At 50.3% G+C, this 19904-nt stretch overlaps 2 protein-coding genes across 6 annotated transcripts; one reads left to right on the forward strand and one right to left on the reverse strand.

Annotated features, from left to right (window-relative positions):
- The first annotated feature begins 280 nt into the window (after positions 1-280).
- Rita1 (RBPJ interacting and tubulin associated 1) lies at positions 281-6146 on the forward strand. Of its 3 annotated transcripts, none has more exons than XM_060382497.1 (4): positions 281-613; positions 1183-1537; positions 2818-3336; positions 6013-6146. In XM_060382497.1, the coding sequence occupies exons 2-3, from the start codon at positions 1269-1271 to the stop codon at positions 3323-3325; spliced, it is 777 nt and encodes a 258-aa protein (XP_060238480.1). In that variant the 5' UTR covers positions 281-613; positions 1183-1268; the 3' UTR covers positions 3326-3336; positions 6013-6146. The 3 variants fall into 3 exon arrangements, with proteins under 3 accessions (XP_060238480.1, XP_021488881.1, XP_021488882.1); XM_021633206.2 differs by lacking the exon at positions 6013-6146 and adding an exon at positions 816-938 and having other exon boundaries at positions 283-613; positions 2818-3717; XM_021633207.2 differs by lacking the exon at positions 6013-6146 and having other exon boundaries at positions 285-613; positions 2818-3717.
- Positions 4962-19884, reverse strand: Iqcd (IQ motif containing D). 3 transcript variants are annotated; one of them, XM_021633189.2, is made up of 5 exons: positions 19807-19884; positions 12497-13309; positions 10417-10650; positions 7988-8059; positions 4963-6234 (listed from the first exon to the last, which is right to left on the reverse strand). In XM_021633189.2, exons 2-5 carry the CDS (start codon positions 13217-13219, stop codon positions 5902-5904), a joined length of 1362 nt encoding a protein of 453 aa, XP_021488864.1. In that variant the 5' UTR covers positions 13220-13309; positions 19807-19884; the 3' UTR covers positions 4963-5901. The 3 variants fall into 3 exon arrangements, with proteins under 3 accessions (XP_060238479.1, XP_021488864.1, XP_060238478.1); XM_060382495.1 differs by lacking the exon at positions 10417-10650; XM_060382496.1 differs by lacking the exons at positions 7988-8059; positions 10417-10650 and having other exon boundaries at positions 4962-6234.
- Positions 19885-19904: the final 20 nt, after the last annotated feature.

Raw genomic sequence — 19904 nt, forward strand, 5'->3', positions numbered from 1 at the left:
CTCACCAATGGGAGGAACCAACAGAACTGGGGTCGGGGCCTAAGGGATGTGTCAGCGGAGGCGGGGCCTGAGGGCCACACCGACTAGTGGGGGCGGAGCCTGAGGAATGTACCAAGTGGGCGGTGACAGATGCTTAAGGCACGTGTCAACTACGCGACTATCAAGACCTGAGGGATGTACCAACTGAGAGGGTGGAAGGACATGAGCGATGGACCCTCTACACGGGGCGGGGCCCACGATATGCAAACGAAACGGGGGTGTGTCCTGTGGCCCGTACCATCTGAGCGGGGGTAGGCTTTAGGGACGCACCAGCTGCGTGGGGCGGGGCGTCGCTCCTGTTGCCCAGCGTGATGTGATGCGTGTGGGCGCGTGTCTCTGTGGCACCGCTGCGGATGCTGTGCTGTACCGGGATCTGCGGCGGAGCCGGAGTTTGCTGGCCGGAGGCCCGGGTAGGAAAAGCGCCGGACACGGAGTTCCCCTGATGCCTGCGCTTTTACTCCGATGTTTGGAACCTGAGTTGTGATCGGTGGGAAAATGGATTGAATGTAAGAGGCCAAACCGGGCTGCTGGCGAGGACTAGAACTGACCGCGTTTGTAAAGCGCTTTGCACAAGGTAGGCATGGGGGTGACAGTGGCTTGGGAGCCCCTTTCCCTCTCCCACCATAATTAGTTTGTCTGGTTAGTGCCATCCCCCTGCATGCCCATAGTCATACTGTAAATATTTGTTGAGCATACACTGTAGGCTAAAAGTGTGTATCTATTTATTCATTAAATATTTGCTGACAGCATTTTCCCATGTCTTGACAACTAAAAAGACAGGAGTGCCGGCTTAGCCTGCGGCATGCACAGAGCACGGGGTTCGAACCCATGCACCTCAGACGCCAGGCGGTCGTGCAGTTCTACGTGGGAAGTAGAAGCGGGAGGATCCGAAGTTAAAGGTCAATCTTGGCTATATAATATAGTGAATTCCAGGCCAGCTTGGGCTACATAAGACTCTGGGTTGGGAGGGGCAAGAAAGTGAAGCATTTCTATGGTGCCCCCTGAAAAACAATCCCCCTCTGAGAAAGACAGCCGCTTTCCCTCAGCAGGGAAAAGCCCTCTTTGCCCTTGGGCTTGAGACTCCAGGCTGCTGCTGTTACTGACCTGACCCTGCTCTTAACCTCACTCTGCCCCCTTCCACAGGGAGCCCTGGAGGCTGAGTCTATCTAGCTGGCAGAGCACACCCACTGGGCAGCGTGAGGACCCCGGTGGAACTGACCCACTGCGGAATGCAGGCGCTCCACCTTCAGCACCGCAGCCCCAGCAGCTACAGGGTCAAGGCCAGGGCGTCCTATGTGGATGAGACCCTGTTTGGCAGCCCAGCAGGAACCCAGCCCACTCTTCCAGACTTTGACCCACCGTGGGTACAGAATTGTAACAGAGTGAGAGGAGTGGACCTGGGACCTCCGAAGGTCTCTTTGGCCAAGAGAGACTATGAGTCCACCCCTTCCAGGGCCAGCACCCCAAACCTTACACCAAGGAAGAAAAACAAATACAGGTAATGGGCCGGGGGCACACCCCTCTACTCAGGGTGGCTCTCTTGGCCTCTTTTCTGGTTTCTGTGATAAAATACTCTTGGCAGAAGGCACTTAGGTGAGATAAGGGTTATTCTGGCTCATGGTTTGGGCTGTAGTTGCCAGAAGTCGCGGCAGTGGGGGCTGGAGAGAGCTAGTCACATCACATGCTCGCTGCTCAGCACTCTCCACTCAGGCCCAGGGCATCCGACCCCCTCTTCTGACATCTGAGTCTCACATGGTACATAGGCCTACACACTGGCACATACACGTAAAACACTAGCACTAAGAGGAATCGGGAATGCTTAGGAAGGTCCTGATGAATGGTAGCGGTGGCTGCTGAGATGGCTCATCGACAAAAGGCTCTTGCCTCGAAAGCCTAGTGTCCTGCAGTTGCTGCAACCCTCATAAAGGTGGAAGACAACTGACTCCACCGAGTTGACCTCTGACCTCCATGTGTGTACACACACGCCCACATAGCCACATCATACACACACAGTAATAATACATCTTTTAAAAAATTTAAAGGCAATTCTTGGGAAAAAAAAAAAAAACTATTCAGGGGGAAAAAATTGCATCTCTGCTAAGCTCATACAGACTTTTTGAAAAGTATTTGTATTTGGTTATTTTTGTATGGGAAGAGTGTATACTTTTGTGTATATTTTTGTATGGGAGAGGTCAAAGGACAACTTGTAGGAGTCAGTTCTTTCCTTCTATTACATGGATCCTGAGGATCAAACTCAGGTTGTCAGTCTTGGCTATAAGTACCCTTACCCACTGAGCCACCTTGCTGGCCCAAGCTTCTGTAGATTTTTTTGTTGTTCTTAAACATAAGTGTGATGACTGTTTACATAGCACTCAATGGGCCTAATTACTCCATTAATCTGGAGCTGAGTAGGTTCAAGAGAGTGTCTCTCATTTGCTGCACAAGACTTGAGCATGTACAGTATTCACAGGGGCTCATGGAGTGGCTTTAAAGACCAAGGAATGGCTTTAATTGATGGTGGGGCTTCTAGGAGGTGCTCCAGGTGAGGGTCTCTCTTAGACCTGCTCCCCTCCGCACCATGTCCTTCTGTCTCCAGGAGAAGAGGGAGAAAAGCCCTGAGCTGTTTTGGGCTGATACTTGTCAGCCTATTGAAGAATAAGTCAAGGCCCCCTGAGGGCACCAGGCAGGCTCCTGCTGCTTCCAGTATCTGGTGGGGAGTGAGGTTGTAGAGGGTTTTAGAGTTGTCACCCCAGGTCACTGCACCCTTCCCTTTTCCAGGTTGATTGGCCACACCCCGTCCTACTGTGATGAGTCACTGTTTGGCTCCCAGCCACAGGGCACCAGCAAGGAGGGGGCTCGGACAGCCATGGGGGATGCTGCCAAGCTCCGGACCCTTTTCTGGACGCCGCCACCCACCCCAAGGGGCAGTCACTCACCTTGCTCCAGGGAGACCCCAGTTCGAGCCATTCACCCAGCTGGACCCTCCAAGGCAGAGCCCAGAGTGGACACAGGTTCCCCAAAGATGTCTCATGATGGGCTGGATGCTTCCTGCTCTTTGGGGCGGAGGCGTTCCCAATCACTCACCCACCTAACTGTCCCTAGCATGGTTCATCCAGCTTCCGGTGTCCCCCAGACCAATGAGCCTTGGAGTCCCCGGCCTTCCACATCAGGGGTGACTGTCCGGAGCCCCCTGGCCACTCCCAAGGCACAGTCAGGCAGTGTTTCAGGGCCAGCCGCCCCTAAGCGAGGGGCCGGCCCCCCCAAGCCAAAGCCTCCTTGGAAATGAGTTCTCACCAGGTAAGCCTTTGGCTCCCAGCCAGTCCTCAGCTCAGGTGGGGACCACTGGGGAGCAGGGTCCCCAGTGCCCCCAAGTGCTGGGGAAGCCACCATGGTGGATGGGCCACACTTTCCTTGGTCCCCACAAGCTCAGGATGTCTCCAGCCTCCTCTGTAGGGTATTTGGAGTCCTTGAGATGTCCTTTTCACCATGTTTCAGCCCCTTTCTGCATCAGTGTCAAACCCTACCCAGCTTCCCTGCTCAGGATTCAGTTTCCACAGAGGTCTGGAGGCCTTAGGGGAGAGTTCTGGGCTGCATATAGACCCCAAGGGTGGAGCATAGGGCGACATCTTAATATTCATGTATTTATTCTATGTATTAAATGCATTTAGCTCACTAAAATCTAGTGGTGTACTGCTTCCCCCCTTAAGTAAAGGCTTCAGTCAGTTGAAATAGCACAGCTAAACAGGAAAGCTGTGACTGGAGGATGTGGTAGAAATGACTGTGGCTGCTCAAGTCTCAGCTCACAGACCTCAGGTAATACTTAGTCTACCTAAGTCCTGTTTCTGTCCTGCAACTCCACACAAAGGCCAGTGGGTGGTTCTTGTGGGCTCGGGACACGGTGAAAGTCCTTTGCTAGCAGTTGTCTTGTTAGGGGATGGGGACATGGCTTGGTGGTAGAGTGTTTGCCGAGCATACATGAATAGGCCCTGGGTTCCATCCCCAGCAATCCCCCTGCCCCTCCAAAGAAATGAGCCAAGAGGAAAAGGCAGCCAGACACAGGCTGAGGTCTGCAGAGCCTTAGGCCTGGTTGTGGCCTGTATTCCACTGCACTGCAGCGGGGCCCTAGGCCTAAGAGTTCATCCACGGTTCTGCATCCTTCCCTGGATGATGCAAATGGGATCTTGAGCTTCCTCTTGCTGCCTCCCTTCCTGAGCATTCCAGGGAGCCCAGTGGGCATCCCACCAGTGGCCTCTACCCTGTGAAAGGGTAGTCATGCTACTGGGGGCAGAAGAGACCAGGGGTAGACAGGCCCAGGGACGTGTGTGATCACCTGCAGAGGTCAGTCAGTCATGTCCGGGCACACATGCTTTGTGTTTTAGCTGTGTAAAATGTGTAAGCCTCTAGAACTTTCACAAAGAATTGGTTAGCCCGCCTCTTGTCTTCCTGCCCCTTTCCTCTGTGTTGGTGGATGCGGGCTAGAACTAGAAACACACATTCTTCTTCCATCTACACTGAATGCTAGCTAGAGCCCAGGGTGATGCCACTGGGTTGTGGTGTCAGAGCAGTTGGGGGTGACGGAACAGGGCAGCCTGATGGGAACCACAGAAAATGGAGGAAGCAGGACTGGAGAGCTGACCCAGCAGTTAAGTGCTTACTGCTCTTCCAGAGGATCTGGGTTTGGTTCCCAGCACTCAGCAGGTGGCTCATGACTGCTCGTAACTCCAGCTCCAGGGATCCAGCATCCTCTGACCTCTGCAGGCACCAGGCACACGTGTGATGTTTATAAACTCAGGTGCATGCGCGTACACACGCACCTTTGAAGAAAAGTGGGACTGAAGGGGGGATTCTCGGGCTAAAAGAATTTAACTGCTCTGGCAGGGCCTACATTCAGATATCAGCATTCTCTTCAGGTGGCTCACAAACACCTGTAACTCCAGTTCCAATAAGTTACGTGCCCCACTTTGGCCTCCATGGGTAAACACATAAATAAAAGACTTTTGTTCATTTTTTTCAAGACAGGGTTTTCCGGTGTAGCTCTGGCTTTACTGGAACTAGCTCTTTATAGGCCAGGCTAGCCTTGAACTCAGATCTGCCTATCTGCCTCCTAAGTGGTGGGATTAAAGGTGAGGCCTGCATCACTACGCACCCACACCATCTTTTGTTTTTTTGTTGTTTTTGTTTGTTTAAGTGGAGAAAGGAGTCAGCCAGATGAGGCAGCCCATACTTATAATTTTAGCATTTAGAAATCAGAGGCAGGAGGATCACTGTAAGTTCAAGGCCAGCCTGGGCTACATAGGAATACTTTGAAAATTAACTTGCTGGGTGGTTGCTGTGCACCATGGGTGGCACAGGGCTGGAATACTGGGCTATCAGGGTGACGAGCTCCTTTCAGAAAGGGCAGTTAAGTTTCTATGGGATAGTTCTCAATTTGTGAAATTCTGGCAACCAATACTTTTTTAAAAATTGTGCAACAATCTGAACACCAAAAAACAGGCTGCTGCCCTCCTGACGGTTCATAGTGTGGGGGCAGAAGCTGTGGTGACAGACCCTGGGCAGCCTGGTGGCGATGTTTCCCAATAGCTTCTGGAGACAGGACCTCATTTCCCAGTGAAGATGTGGGTGGGTGGGGCTCAGAGCTTGCACCCTCCTCAGTATGCTGCGTCCAGCAGCACATACAAGCTCAGCCCGCGGCGACACATCTGTTGAAGGGTCTGTATGGCCCTTGTGTGTGGTTTTAAAGGTATTTTGTTTTTTTTTAATTTTACCCATCATTGAAGCCAGGGACAGTAGGGCTGGGGCGGGAGTGGGGTGTCGCCAGGACTGGGCAGGGCGTGGCCAGGTCAGGGCTACGGTAGGCTGCAGTCACTTCTTCTTCTTGCCTTTGCCCTTGCCCTTGCCCTTCTTCTCCTTGCCCTTCTCCTTACCCTTTTCTTTGCCTTTGCCCTTTCCCCGCTTCTTCTTCTTGGACCTAAGCATGGAGCGCACCAAGTAGCCCTTCCACACGGCCTGGATGAGCGTGGCGGCCTTCACCATGCGCACCATCTCCCGCTCCGCCTCCACCCGCTTCTTGGAGTTGATCTCGCTCTCGGCACGGATCTGGGAGAACTCTTCCACCAGCACCGCATGCCTCTCCTTCAGCTCCTCCAGTTGCAGCTTTTCCTCCTTGTGGATGCTCTCCAGGTCCTCGTATTCCTCCTAGGCGAGGGGCGGGGCGTGGGTTGCAGCACCAGGCGTGGTCTCCCTGCTCCCCGTGCACCCGGCTTCTGCCCCAGCCCCGTGGGATGCAGAGCCTCTCTGAACCCGGGCTTGCTCTAGGAAGGACCCAACTGAACGGATCTTGGGATGGAGGGAGGAACAAGGTCTGCGAGTTGTGCAAACTAGGTGTGCTGCATGTGTTTTGTATAGGCTCAGATGTGAATACATTCAGTTCCCGCGGGACGGGGGCTATAGGTCAACTTCAGGTGTCCTTTACCTTACTTTTTGAGACAGGCACTCTCGCAGAAGCTGGAGCCTGCTGTGAGGGAGCTGGCTGGCCAGCAAACTCCCAGGATCTGCCTGTCTCTGCCTCCCAGATGCTGTGATTATAGAGCCTACTGCAGTCTTCACTTCTTACATGGGGGTGGGGATTCAAACTCAGGTCCCTGTCCCTGCATGCATGCATGCATGCATCCTGCTGAGTCAGCTCCCCAGCTTCCGGGAGTAGCTTCTCTGCAACTTTAGAATATTCCCTTTAAGCTTCTAGTTTCCCTCATTTTAAACGGAGGGACAATTCCAACTACCAGGGTCAGTTCCTGGGATCTAGGGACGTTTGGTTGTCAGTATGAACAGCTCCTCACAGACACGCCGTTTGGAAGCCTGGTCCCCCTGCTAGGTGGCGCTGTTGAGTGGTGACTTAATCATGAAAGCTCTAACCTCATCAGTGGATCACTGAACAAAGAGGAGGGGCCTTCTGGGAGGAAGTAGTTCATGGTAGGGGGGTCTTGGTCTGTGTCTCCCTCCTCTTCTTCCTCCTTCTTCCCCATTTCCAGCTACTCTGTCTGTAGTGAACATCTCTGTTCCCCTCTCTATGATGTTCCCACCTCAGGCTCAAGGCAGTGGGGCCAAGTGACCATAGACCGAACTCTAAAACTTTTTTGAGCACAAACCTCTTTTCCTTTCCTCGTGTGTTTAAGCATGGTGGCAGAAAACTGGCTACCACATATCTGATACCACAGTGCCAGGACACAATGAGGCCATGGGCAAGGAAAGCTGCTGCTTAGAGTGATCCCCCAAATTTCCCCTTCTGTCCCCCTTGCTGCAGTTCACACAGACTTCCCCCTCCCTCCACTTCTTCCTTCCACCAGCATCTACTGACATGGGCAGAGCACTTTGAGCCCAAGGGCTGGGCAGGCAGGATCCCTGCCAGCAAGGAACCTATAGCTCTCAATGGTCCCTGTGAGTAGGGTCTGTTCTGTAGTACTGGATGGACGCTGCGTGCACTAGGCAGGTGCTGAACCACTCAGCTGTGTTCCCAGCCACACACACTCTCCGCTGATAGTGACACTAGCTTGGAACCTTCAGATGACAATGAAGACTGTCTCGTTTTCCTGCCATATCCTGGAACCTGGCACCTTTGAGGTGCTCAGTAAAGCCTGCTGAATGACAGAAGTGGGCAGGCTCCCCTCTGAACTGGAAGCAGGCAGGAGCTGGGCCAGGAGGAGAGGACGCTGGGAGGTTGAAATTCAACGGGGCCACATGCTTCTGGATGGGTATGGATCTCAGCAGTTTCCCACTTTTTACCACCCTCCGCCCTCTAACCTTCACCCCCTCCCCCATATCCTCTCCCACAGATACACATGGACATGCCCCTTGAGGCAAAGGGTCTCCAGGGGAGACCTAGGGCATCTTGGGTAGCTCCTACCCCATTCCCATCTCTTCCAGCCCCTCAGGAGGAACCCCTGGCACATACCTGCTTCTCACTCATCTCCATGTCATATTTTTGGATCCAATTTTCAATTTCTGTCTCCACTTTATATTTTTTCTTAAAACAAAAAGGTACAGGCCTAGTAAGTTTGGTTCCGTGGGTAGGTAAAGGCACTCAGCATTTGAGTTTAATCCCTTGATCCCACAAGGTGGCAGAAGAGAACTGACAACAGAGCTGTTCTCTGATCTCCACACAGGTGTTGCGGTACACGCATTCAAGTATGCATGCATAGTCAAACAATAATTTTTAAAAAGCTCAGCTCCCACTGGACGGTGGTGGCACATGCCTTTAGTCCTGGCACTTGGGAGCCAGAGGCAGGTAAATTTCTATGAGTTTGAGGCCAGCCTGGTCTACAGAGTGAGTTCCAGGACAGTTAAGGCTACCCAGAGAAACTGTCTCGAAACACCAAAATAAAAAAGGGTCAGCTCCCAGCTATGGGTGTGGCTCAGAACCTTTACCTAGCATGAATGAGGCCCTAAGTTCCATCCTAGTACTTAAAAATTAAGTTAAAAAACAAACAAAAAAAAAAAAACAAAAACAAAAAAAACAAAACACTTGGGGCTGGAGAGAGGGCTCAGTAGTTAAGAGCACTGGTTTCTCTTCCAGAGGACCCAGGTTTGAGTCCCAGTACCCACATGGTAGTTTACAACCCTCTGTAGCTCCAGTTCTAGGTAATCCAACATCCTCCTCTGGCCTCTGATGACACTGCACACAAAGAAAAAGAAAACACTTGGGCCAGGCACAGTAATGCACACCTTTGATCCTAGCACTAGAAAGGAGGCAGAGGCAGGCAAGTCTCAGAGTTCAAGGCCAGCCTGGTCTACAGAGTGTGTTCCAGGACAGCCAAAGCTACAACAGAGAAACCCTGTCACAATAAATAAGAAATACTTATTCCTTATACATAAAATGGAATGTGACTCTGCCATACGAAGGAAAGAAGCAAGGCCAGGCCTCTACCATGGTTGAACTTTAAGATGGTGGTAAGGAAGTGGGGAGCCAGAGCAAAAGGTCCTGCAGCAGACTCCATTCATAGGACACACATAGTGGGTGAATCCTTAGAAAGTGGAGGATGAGCTGCTGCCAGAGGGGGATGAGATGAGGAGTCCCCAGCCTACTGGGTTCCCAGTTATATTTTTAAAGATTTGATTACATCTGTTTTGTGTGTGGGAGGTGAGCAGACATGTCACTGCACATATGTGGAGGTCAGAGGACAGCCTTCAGGAATCAGTTCCTGCCACCATGCTGGTCCTAGGGATCAGACTCAGGTTGTCAGGCTTGGCAGCAGGCTCCTCTACAGACTGAGCCGTCTTGCTGCCCCCTTCTGCCCGCCCCTGGTGCTATGCTTTGAGGTGATGAGATAGTTTGGAACTAGACAGGTCGCAGGATTCTGTCTGTATGTGATGTGCCCAGTGACACTGAATAGGCCGCTTTCGGATGGATATTTGTATTTTATGTGGATTTTACCTCAATGGAAAGAAGCAGACAGCTGGGTGTCATGGTGAGTGCCTGTGATCACAGCCCTTGGGAGCAAAGGGCAGTGGGCTGTTCCAAGTTGGAGGGTTCCTTGTGCTGCACTGTCTAATGCTACCTTTTTACTAATGTGTGTGTGTGTGCGCGCGCGCGCGCGCGCGTGCACGTGCAAAGCAATGGTGGACTGTGGGCAGAAGTCAGAGGACAACTTGTATGAATCGATTCTGTCCTACCATGTGGGTCCTGGGGATTGAACTCAGGGCATCAGGCTTGACAGCAAATGCCTTTCTGCACTTAGCCATCTTCCCAGCTCCACATTATCTTAAAAAGAAAAAGCAGCAAGGAAAGGAACTCCTTGACCCCACAGAGCAGCTCACAGTGGGCACTGAAGGCAGGCTGGCTTTCTCCAGGGATCTATGACCCTCCAGGACTGTCCACCAACCTAGTATGCATAGCTGTGCCTTTCTTCTAGAAACACACAACTTCTGTGAGATGCTCAAAGAGTCAGAAGACTGGAAAATGGTCTATAAGAAGGTATCCTCAGAAAGAGACTTGAAAGGAAGGCAGGGCATGGTGAAGATGGAGAGAAAACGGAGTAGCCATTCTTGGCACATGCCCACTGCACATACTGTTCCCAGGCTTCCGCCCATGCTTCCTCAGATCCCATTGGAACCAGATGCAGAGGGGTTGAGGTCAGTCTGCCTGAGAGTCATGAGAGCTTACTTCAATTAAGGGTCATCCCTGGGGCTCAGGGGAGTCAAGGAACTTTTTGAAGGTCACTGTCCCCTCATTTTGGGCCAGGGATTTGGCCTCCTCGATCCAAACTCAAAACAAAGCCTAGGTGTTTCCTGCTCCCACCTCCTAGGAAATGCACCTGTGTTGGACTTCCCCTCACCTGGGCCAGCCCTGCCCTGCCCCTCTGTGCCCCTTTGACCTCAGCACACCTTCCTTAGGGCCTGCTCCACCTCCCGATTCTCCATGACCAGGTTGTGGAACTGCGAGCGAAGCGCCAGGATATCTTGCTGTATCTTGGCCAGCCTGGCCTGAGAGGCCCGGTAATCCATCTTTTGCTGCTTCTCGGCCTCCTGCTTCGTGCGAAGGAGGCTGTTCTCAGAGAACTTGAACACCTGGTGCAGGTGATTCTTCAGTTCCTGGATCACAAAGTTCTCCTTTTCCACCTAGGCCGGGTAAAATGGCGGCAGGGCCCTATTAATAGCCACACAGCCCCCCAAAATCACAGGGGCAGCTGGCTTTTGGCTGCACCCTCCCTTTCTGAACTAGTCAAAATTATGCTCATCTCAGGCCTGGGACCATCTGCTTCCCTCCATCTAGGGAAAGGTTGGCAAACGAAGGTCCACACGTCAAATCCAGACAGCCATATCTGTCAAAAAAGAATTATTGGAAGCTGGCACTGTGGCATATGCCTGTAATCTCAGCACTCTGGGAGGCAGAGGCAGGTGGATTTCTGTGAGTTTGAGGCCAGTCTCATCTACAAAGTGAGTCTAAGATAGCTAAGGCCACACAGAGAAACTCTGTCTCATAAAAAAAACAAAAAACAAAAGCATTATCGATTATTGGGACACAGCCCTCTTGTCCTGATGCTGTCATGGCTGTTTCCACACCATGTTGAGAGCTTTAGCCCACTGAGCCCAGTGTGTGGATTGTGTGAGCCTTTGGAGATGAGATACAGAGCCGGAAAGCAAGCTGACTGCCATTGCTCACCTGTGACAAGTGTGCAGGAAGAGCCACAGCCACCAAGATGTGACAGATTAAATTGTAACTGACCCTGAGACTCATTATAGTACACTGACCAGCAGAATCTGGGTTGGGGACAGTGGGGGGCGGGGCCACTTGGGCCACACATTCAGGTACGCTTTGAGCTGCCTGCAGAACCTTTGAATGTTCAAATATTCGAACTGTTCTGTAAGATGAAACATAGCTCTGTGTTCATGGCTGAAGAGTAGCCTGCTGTACTTCTCTGTATGTGTGCATGTGTGTGCACCCTCAAGTGTCATCCTCCTCTTTCTTCAGCCTAGAGCTTGTTGGCTTGGGAAGGCTGGCTGGCCACTGAGCTCCATGGGTCTTGCTGTCCCTGGCTCCCCAGTGCTGAGATTACAATGCCAGCTTAAAACAAACAAACAAGTAAACAAAGTGGGCTCTGAGGCTCAAACTCAGGTCCCCCAGTTTGTATGGAAAGCCTTTTACTCACTGACCCATGTCCAATCCTGTGCTTCTTTTTACAGTCTTTTGCTTCAGTACTCCTGGGTTCCTAGTGTATATATGTATTCTGAGCAGTATGCACTTTCAACCACTGAGCCCCTTGCTCACGTCTTATGTTTATCCCACCCAAGACAAAGGACCTGCTTGGTAATGTAGACACTTTGCCAACCCCTGGCTGGGAAGGTCTTCCTCACTTGTCTGTTCAGTCCCCTTTTCTTTAACCTTCTTGAGCTTGTTTGTTTGATTTGGTTTGGTTTGGCTTGGTTTTTTCTAGACAGGGTTTCTCTAGGAAGCTTTGGCTGTCCTGGACTAACTTTGTAGACCAGGCTTGCCTCGAACTCACAGTGATCCACCTGCCTCTGCCTCCCAAAATGCTGGGATTACAGGTGTTCAACACTGTACCCAGCTTTTGTTTTGTTTGTTTGTTTATTTTGTTTTTCAAGACAAGTTTTCTTTGTGCAGCCTTGGCTGTCCTGGAACTCACTCTATAGACTAGGTTGGCCTCTAACTCAAAGAGATCCACCTGCTTCTGCTGAGATTAAAGGCATGTCACCACCACCACCCTGCTATACTTCTTGTCTTAGTGACACTGTCCCTGGTCCTTCTGGCCCAAGTTCAGTCTTCTTATAGCATCCCTTCACAGTGTCCTGTTCTTACCCTGAATGCACACTGTGAGCTCTTGAGACTGGGCTCACTTAAAGATATACCTCCTAGTAAAATGCTCAATCAATTTCTATGGAATAAATGAAGAGAAAACCCAAGGATCCATTCCCTTCCTAACTTGGGGACGTGAGAGAAGTATACCTCTGACTCCTTACTCTTCAGCACCTTTGCCAGTTCAGCCTGGAGGCCATCGATGACCTCTTGGTTCCTTTCATTCCTCCGGGTGATGTCCTGTATGAATTGGTTCTTCTCCTTCAGTTCCATGGGGCTGGTGAGGAGCTTCTCAAAGAGGAAACCCCGCAGCTCCACCAGGCAGTCCAGAAGACACTGGGCCGCTGGGCTTCTGCCTGGTGCCTGTATCTGCAGCAGCCTCGCGCTCTGAGGGTTACTAAGCAGGAGCCTTAGGACAGCCTTGGTGGAGTCTCGGAACTGGTGTGTCATCGGCCACAGGTCGGACTTGTGTATCTCTATTGACAGCAAGCGATCCCGGCCCCAGCTTTCCTCAATGTCCTCGTCCTCTTCCTCCAGCTGCTTTTGTTTCTCCTGTACGATGCTGGCACTCTCCAGCAGGGCCTGGCTGATATTCAAGTGCTCTTTTATGGCGGCCACCAAGTCCTCGGGTACCATTTCATCCAGAGCCTCTGGGTGGTACTCTATGTAGGACATCAGGGTCACCAGCTCCACCTTGTGTATGGCCTCATCCAGGACTGACATGATCCTCTTGGCCTCAATGGTGTTGAGCTTGGATTTGGATGGGACCAAGGCCTTAATTGGCTCGGCTGTGACTAGGCCTGTCTTCATCGGAATTCTATGGATGGCCAGGCCTTGGTAGTTAGGGGCCATGCTGAGGACGTCCAAGGCCATGTCTGGAGCAGCTGGCTTTGCCTCTGTATACCCTGGCACTGAGATGCAGCCAGTTCAAGGCTCTCCTGGCTTTTACAATCCCCGGTAACCCTGCAAAGGAAGGAGTGGCTGTTAGGTACCTCACTGCTGGCCATGATGGCTGTGCAGTACCTTGAAGCTGCTCTTGGCTCTTTTGTCTATGGGTTTGTTTTGTTTTGAGATGGGATCTCTCATAGCCTAGTCTGTCCTTCCTCCTGATCCAAGTGCTGGGATTACAGGCGTGAACCACCCAGTCAGGTTTATCTTTTAGTGCTGTTCTGGTACTTGAGCCACCAGGGTAAGAGGGCTGAGGGTGAGTCCCAGGCATGTATATCAGGCAAGAAGCAGCCACTGCTCTGAGGACCTTCATATGGGGGTTACCCTAGGGGCAGGAATGTAGAGAGGCCAGCTTCAGGTAGCTGAGGTCACCCAGCAGTGTCAGTAGCAGGAAGCCACGTGGACAGAGGGGCTTATCATGGGGCAGCAGACCCTAGAGGAGCTGAAGCTGTGGTTGGAAGTGACGTCCATGCAGAGAATGGAAATGCACCCTTTCCCCACATGCATTTCCTCCCCATGTTGACCAGACCATTGGGAGGTCACTGAAATGCCTGAATCACAGACTGCCACATCAGAAGCCGAGGACACAGAGGAGGCTGGGACAAGGAGCAGGACAGGTCACAGAGGAGGACCAGACATGGATAGAGCGGGATGGGCCACAGAGTAGGAGAGGACATTGACACCGTAGAACAGGTTATGGAGTAGGACATGAATAGGAGAAGACACGGACAGAGCTGAAAGGTTCAATTCCCACAGCCAGCAGTGGGGTCAGAGTAAGCTGGGTAGGTGACAGTGCACCAGCATACTCCAGAAGCACATGTGTGCATAGTGTGTGCATATGTGTAGGCATGCACATGAGCATATATATGTGGGTGTGTAGTGTGTACATGTGTGTAGTGTGTGCATCTTTGCGTATGTGTGTGAACACATTGCATGTCCATATGCTGGCCAGAGGTCCCCATCGGGTGTTTTTCTTTATCTCCACCTTATTTTTTGAGCCAGGGTCTTCCACAGACTCTGAACCTCACCATTTCAGGTAGGCTCCTGAGTGCTGGGATCAAAAGGCATGGGTAACCATACCACACCTGGCTAGTTCAAGGTTCATAGGGCCATGGGGGGGAGGTGCCCTTGAAAGGGACACTCACACTGTCTCTTTGTCTCTCCTTCCCCCTCTCCCTCCCCCTCACTTTCTCTCCTTACTACTTAGAAGCAAGCTCCTCTCACAGGCTCTGCTGTGATGTGAAGCACTGTCCCACCATAGCGTCCAAATCAGTGGAGTCTCCAACCACAGCCCTTTCCCCTTCACAAGTCAGTCACCTCAGGGACTTTGCTATGATAAGAAAGCTGGTCTTGGTGGAGCTGTCCATCACATAGTCTTGCCCACTCTCTCTGAGGGGAAGCCATGGTGGTGTGGATGGGGAATGCCAAGCTACCTGCTCCTTCTTGAAGACCCTGCTAATCCATACTCTGAAGCAGGGGCGGGAGAAAAGGGACAACAGTGCTCCTTGGCTGCTGTCTGAGCTCTGAAACCTGGTTGAGCAGCGTTGCTTTCATTGCTAGGCCCAGCCACCATTTGTTTCTGCTGTTTGCCATCAGAGAGGCTCAGCTGAGCAAATATGCAATCCAAGAGCCTTAGCTAATCAAATAACATAGCACTGGTGATGGTGATCACAGGAATCCAGATAAAGATGCGGGAGGAGAAAGTGCCATGGAAAGCCACAGGAGACTATCTTTAGTTCGTCAAACCACAGACAGAGAGGCAATCGGATGGGTATCTAATAAATATGTCTGAGGGCAGAGAAGAGAGGTGCCATATCTGCTGTGAAGAATGGGAGGCTCCTTGGCCAATTAAAACACACCCAGGGTCAGAACTTTCTCAAAGGCTGAAGACCCAGCCCAAGGTGGTACCACCATCTTGCTTCCCTGGGACCCATTCCCACTTCCTCCTCGGTCATCCTAGAGTGAGTTCCCTAGGGGCCTTTTCCTGACTTGAAAGTGTTCTGAACAGCTGTGGTGCCTCTCCCTAGCTCCTCAGATGAAGGGTGCCTGCCCGAGGCCACAGGATGAATGAAGGAAGCGCTGGACAGACACTTTTCCATGTTGTTCTCAGAGTTCTCCAGGCATCAATCAAAACTCCCAGAATTCCCTGGAGACTGAGGCTGGAGACTCAGAGCCCACGGGAATGTTTCCAATTTGCTTTCAGCCAAATTGCCTTTTTTGCTTTAAAGGGCAAACTTGTTTTCTTTGATTACCAAGACGCCCGTCAGCTCTTGACAGCTCATTTGGGTGAACAAGGAAAAAACGGGAAGGAGATAGTGTGGGGAAAAGGGGGTGGATGATGACGCCAGCAAAAATTACCCAAGAATCTTTTCCTTGAATTCTAATATGATTGTTCTGTGTCCTTTTTGATGCTACCACCCTTCATATTGAAACTGTTGTAAACTCAGCCTGCCCTTTGTGAGATTCCTGCCCAGACAGTGAAGCGGGGCTGCTGTTGGACCACGGCTCTAATTGTCAAGATTCTATTGATTGATCTTTGTAATGCAAATGTGCCTCCACTTCATTCAAATAGGCCTGTTGGATATTTATTACTGTGCTCTTGTTTTTGAAAAAAAAAAAAAAACTGAAAAAAGGAAAGAAAGAAAAAAAAAGAAAGAAAAGGAAAAAGATTTGAGCTAAAGGAGCCCACCTATGCACTTGGAGAGAAACTGGAAGAAACCCCACCTGTGACTATTTTACCCACCTAACACTGGCCGGTGGGGAGGTCGGGGTAGGGAGAGGCTGTCTTGGCTTAAGGACCTTCTTTGTAATACTGGCCAATGTTAGAACATAGGTAATATGTACCCAGCTGTTCTAAATACACAAGTGATCCCAGCACTCTGGAGGTGGGGGCAGGAGGATCAGTCTTTCAGGACCATCCTTGGCTACACAGTCAGTTAAAGGCCATCCTGGGCTGCAGAGTAAGGCTCTATCTCAAAATAAAAAACAAGAAGTACTTTCTATTTTTATCTTGGTTTTAGACAGGGTTTCTCTGTGTAACCCTGGCTGTCCTAAAACTCACTTCGTAGATCAGGCTGGCCTCAAACTTAGAGATCGACCTGCCTCTGCCTCTTGAGTGCTGGGCTAAGAAGTACTTTCTGTGGATGAGTTCTTTTGGTCCTTATAACCCTGAAAGGTCATGTTATTTTCTCTGTTTCACAGAGAAGAAAAAAGAGCTGAGAGAGGTACAGCAGTCTAGTCAATCATGTTGAAAACATTTATTCATGCTCGGTGGATATGGATCAATGGGTAAAGGCGCTTGCTACCAAAACTGAGGACCTGAGTTCGATCCCCGGAACTTACAGTGGAAGGAGAAAACCAACTCCTGGGAGTTGTTTTTGACCTCCACACATGCGCAATGGCATACCAGGACTCACACACATGTATCATGCACAGACACACAACAACAACAATAAAACTTTTATGCTGAACAACTGTCACAGAAGAGATGTTCAGGAAAGACATGGCTGTTGGTAAATGAGAAGACAGAGGCCCTACCCTCCCAGCATTCCCTTTAGGATGATACAGATGCAGTTCTGAGTTCACAAGCTAGATCATGTCCTCCATTAGAACCAGCCAACGTCATGTCATTTGGGTTTGGTTTTTGTTTGCTAGACAGGATCTCATGGTATTGCCCAGGCCAGCCTTGACCATGTGATGGTCTGTTTTAGCCTCCCAAGTGGCTGGGAACTACATCTTGTGGATTATTTGGTTTCTGAAGTCCCTTGGGATGGGCTGTGCTGGAGGTGGACTTATCAACAGATAGTATCTTAGCTGTGGCCAGAGGCTGCAGAGATTCGGAAACAGGAGAGTGGCCAGTAGTGACTGGGGATAGATGCTCAGATTGATGCTCGCAGTGGCCAGCAACTTTCTGCAGCTTGGGTCAGACCTTGGCACGGTCACCTGACCTTCCACAAGTTCCCAAGTGAAAAGGGTTAGCCAGGGGCTCACTATGTGGTGACCCGATCCCTGTGGCTCCTACCCAGTCACATGGGTTTGGGTGAGCTGACCACCCTCTCTAGGCTTTGGCTACCCCTCTGTAAAATGGGGACAGAACTCTTGTGTGAAAGTAAGAATGCCAAAAATGTCTAGTTTTTTGACTTCTATTACTAACGCAGAAATGACATGTGGGAGCTGGAGAGATGGCTCAGTGGTTAAGAGTACCTGCTGTTCTTGTGGAGGACTAAGGTTTGGTTCTCAGCACTCACATGGAGGCTCATAACCATTTGGAGTTCTATTCTAGGCGATCCAGTGCCCCCTTCTGGCCTATGTAGTACCACACACATATGACACATACATACACATAAAACAACACACACATGCATACACATACATCATGCACACACATGCACATATTCACAGACTAAGTAAATGAAGCAGAATTTAAAATACAAGCTAGAGAGATGACTCCATCAATAAAACACTTGCTGCTTGAATCTGAAGCTCCCTAACATCCGTGTAAAAGCCAGGTGTAATGCACAGAATAAAAATAAATCTTTCATTGTTAGAAAATATCAATTACTGAGCATAAAATATCAATATAATTAATACACGTAGGATGCACAGAATTTGTGTTTCCTTGGTGTTTGGGTGCTGGGGATTAAACTTAGTACCTCACATGTCACACACAGTCAGTATCACCCCACTGCATTTTGAGCCTGCATTATTCTTCCATAATTAAACTTGTTCTGAGACTAGAAGAAAATGCGTTTCTTTGTCAATTCAAAGAGTCACCTGCATTTGAAAGCATTAGGGTTGAAATATTTTCAGGGTCTAACCTGTTGCTCTAATAAAAGCTGAGGTTCAAAAGATACTTTCCCCTGATGCTCACTTTCAAATGTTCTTGACTTTTTTAAAATCATTTTTAATTCCAAGAACACTCTCTAGGGCCTCAAAGAAAAAAGTGTGTGTGTGGGGGGGGGGGCATGTGCATATAAGTGCAGGTGTCTGGGGAGCCAGAAGAGGGCGCTGGATCACCTGGGATAGAGTTGCAGGCAGTTGTGCACCGCTTCATGTTGGTTCTGGGAAGTGTGGATCCTCTGCGAGAGCGGTGTGCGTTCTAAATGTCGAAGCCATCTCTCCAGCGTCCACCCACCACACTTTATGAGACAGGACTTCCTGAAGCTCATACCGCTTCCGCTAGCCACAATAAACACTCAATAAACGCATGTTAAATGTGTGAATTAGTTGCAGTCTGAGCCAAGAGAATGTCCTTGGAAATGTTTAGACAGAAAGAATTAAGGTAGAATGAGTCATGGCAGGGAATCACCACAATTAGCTGAGCAGCCATTCTGTGGCTGTGCCCATGCCAACTTTTCATTGTCTCACCTTGTTCAGTTTTCCCAAGAAATTCTATTTTGGCTTCAGAATGCACAAGGAAATCACATTTTAAGGATATGACCTAAATTTGAAAGTTAACATCAAAGAGAAAATTTTGTGTATAATCAAAATAACCAGGCTGGAGAGATGTCTCAGTGTTTAATAGCACTGGCTGCTCTTGCAGAGGACCTAGGCTCAGTTCTTAGCATATACACAGCGGCTCACAACCTCCTGTACCTCCAGGTACAGGGGTTCTAATTCCCACTTCTGGCTTCCTCACACAGCACATCCATGATGCACATAGGGACACGCAGGCACACACAGGTACACATAAAATAAAAATAAACAAATCTTTAAGTTTTTTTAAAGGGTGTGTATGGCTCATTCAGAGTACCTGAGTTCAGCACCTAGGTCAGGCAGCTCACAACTGCTTGCCACTAACTTCAGCTCCAGGCTCCAGAAGATCCAAAACCTCTTTTCTGGATTCAAATTCACTTATCACACCAACACGCACACAAGGATCAAAATAACAAAAACAAACCTTCAACAGACAACAATTAAAGAAGGAGAAGAAACAAACAAACAAACAAATTAGACCAGGTGCAGTGGCACGTGCCTTTAATCCCAGAACTCAAGGCAAAGGCAGTAGGATCTCCCCGAGTCTGAGGCCAGCCTGGTCTACAGCTTGAAGTTCCAGGCCAATCAGAGCTACATAGTGCGACTCTGTTTCAAAAGCAAAACTAACAACAAACCCCTAATTTAAACGTACACTGAAGTGGGATCCTGCACCAGGCAATCTCACCTCAGAATACAGGGCTACGTCCTACGTGGGGACGGTGGGCGCCTAGCAAACCATCCCATCCTCTTACTTGAACTAAGCTCACTCGGACGTCCACAGAAACGGTACTCGTGAGGGACGAGGGGCAGAGCCATGAAATGACAGGTGGACGGGAAAGGAGACAGGACTATCACAAGAGGATGGTTGATGGTCCTTGCAGGAGGCCTAGAGGAGACTTGGACGGAGGTAGGACAGGGGAGTGAGGCCCTGGAGATGGACCAGATAGCAGTGGGGCGCGGACCCCTCGGGGGTCACTGGACAGCGCGCCCACTCGGTGCACACGGCACGCAGCCCGGGTCTTCCCGCTGTCACTCACCGGCTCTCCAAGCTGCAAGTTTCCCAGCCTACAGTTAACCGCCTCAGCAGCCCCTGTGTTGCTAGGTTACGCGCCAATCTTAGAAGGCGGGACTTTGT

Source organism: Meriones unguiculatus, chromosome 4 (assembly GCF_030254825.1).
Source record: "Meriones unguiculatus strain TT.TT164.6M chromosome 4, Bangor_MerUng_6.1, whole genome shotgun sequence".
NCBI classification, from domain to species: domain Eukaryota; kingdom Metazoa; phylum Chordata; class Mammalia; order Rodentia; family Muridae; genus Meriones; species Meriones unguiculatus.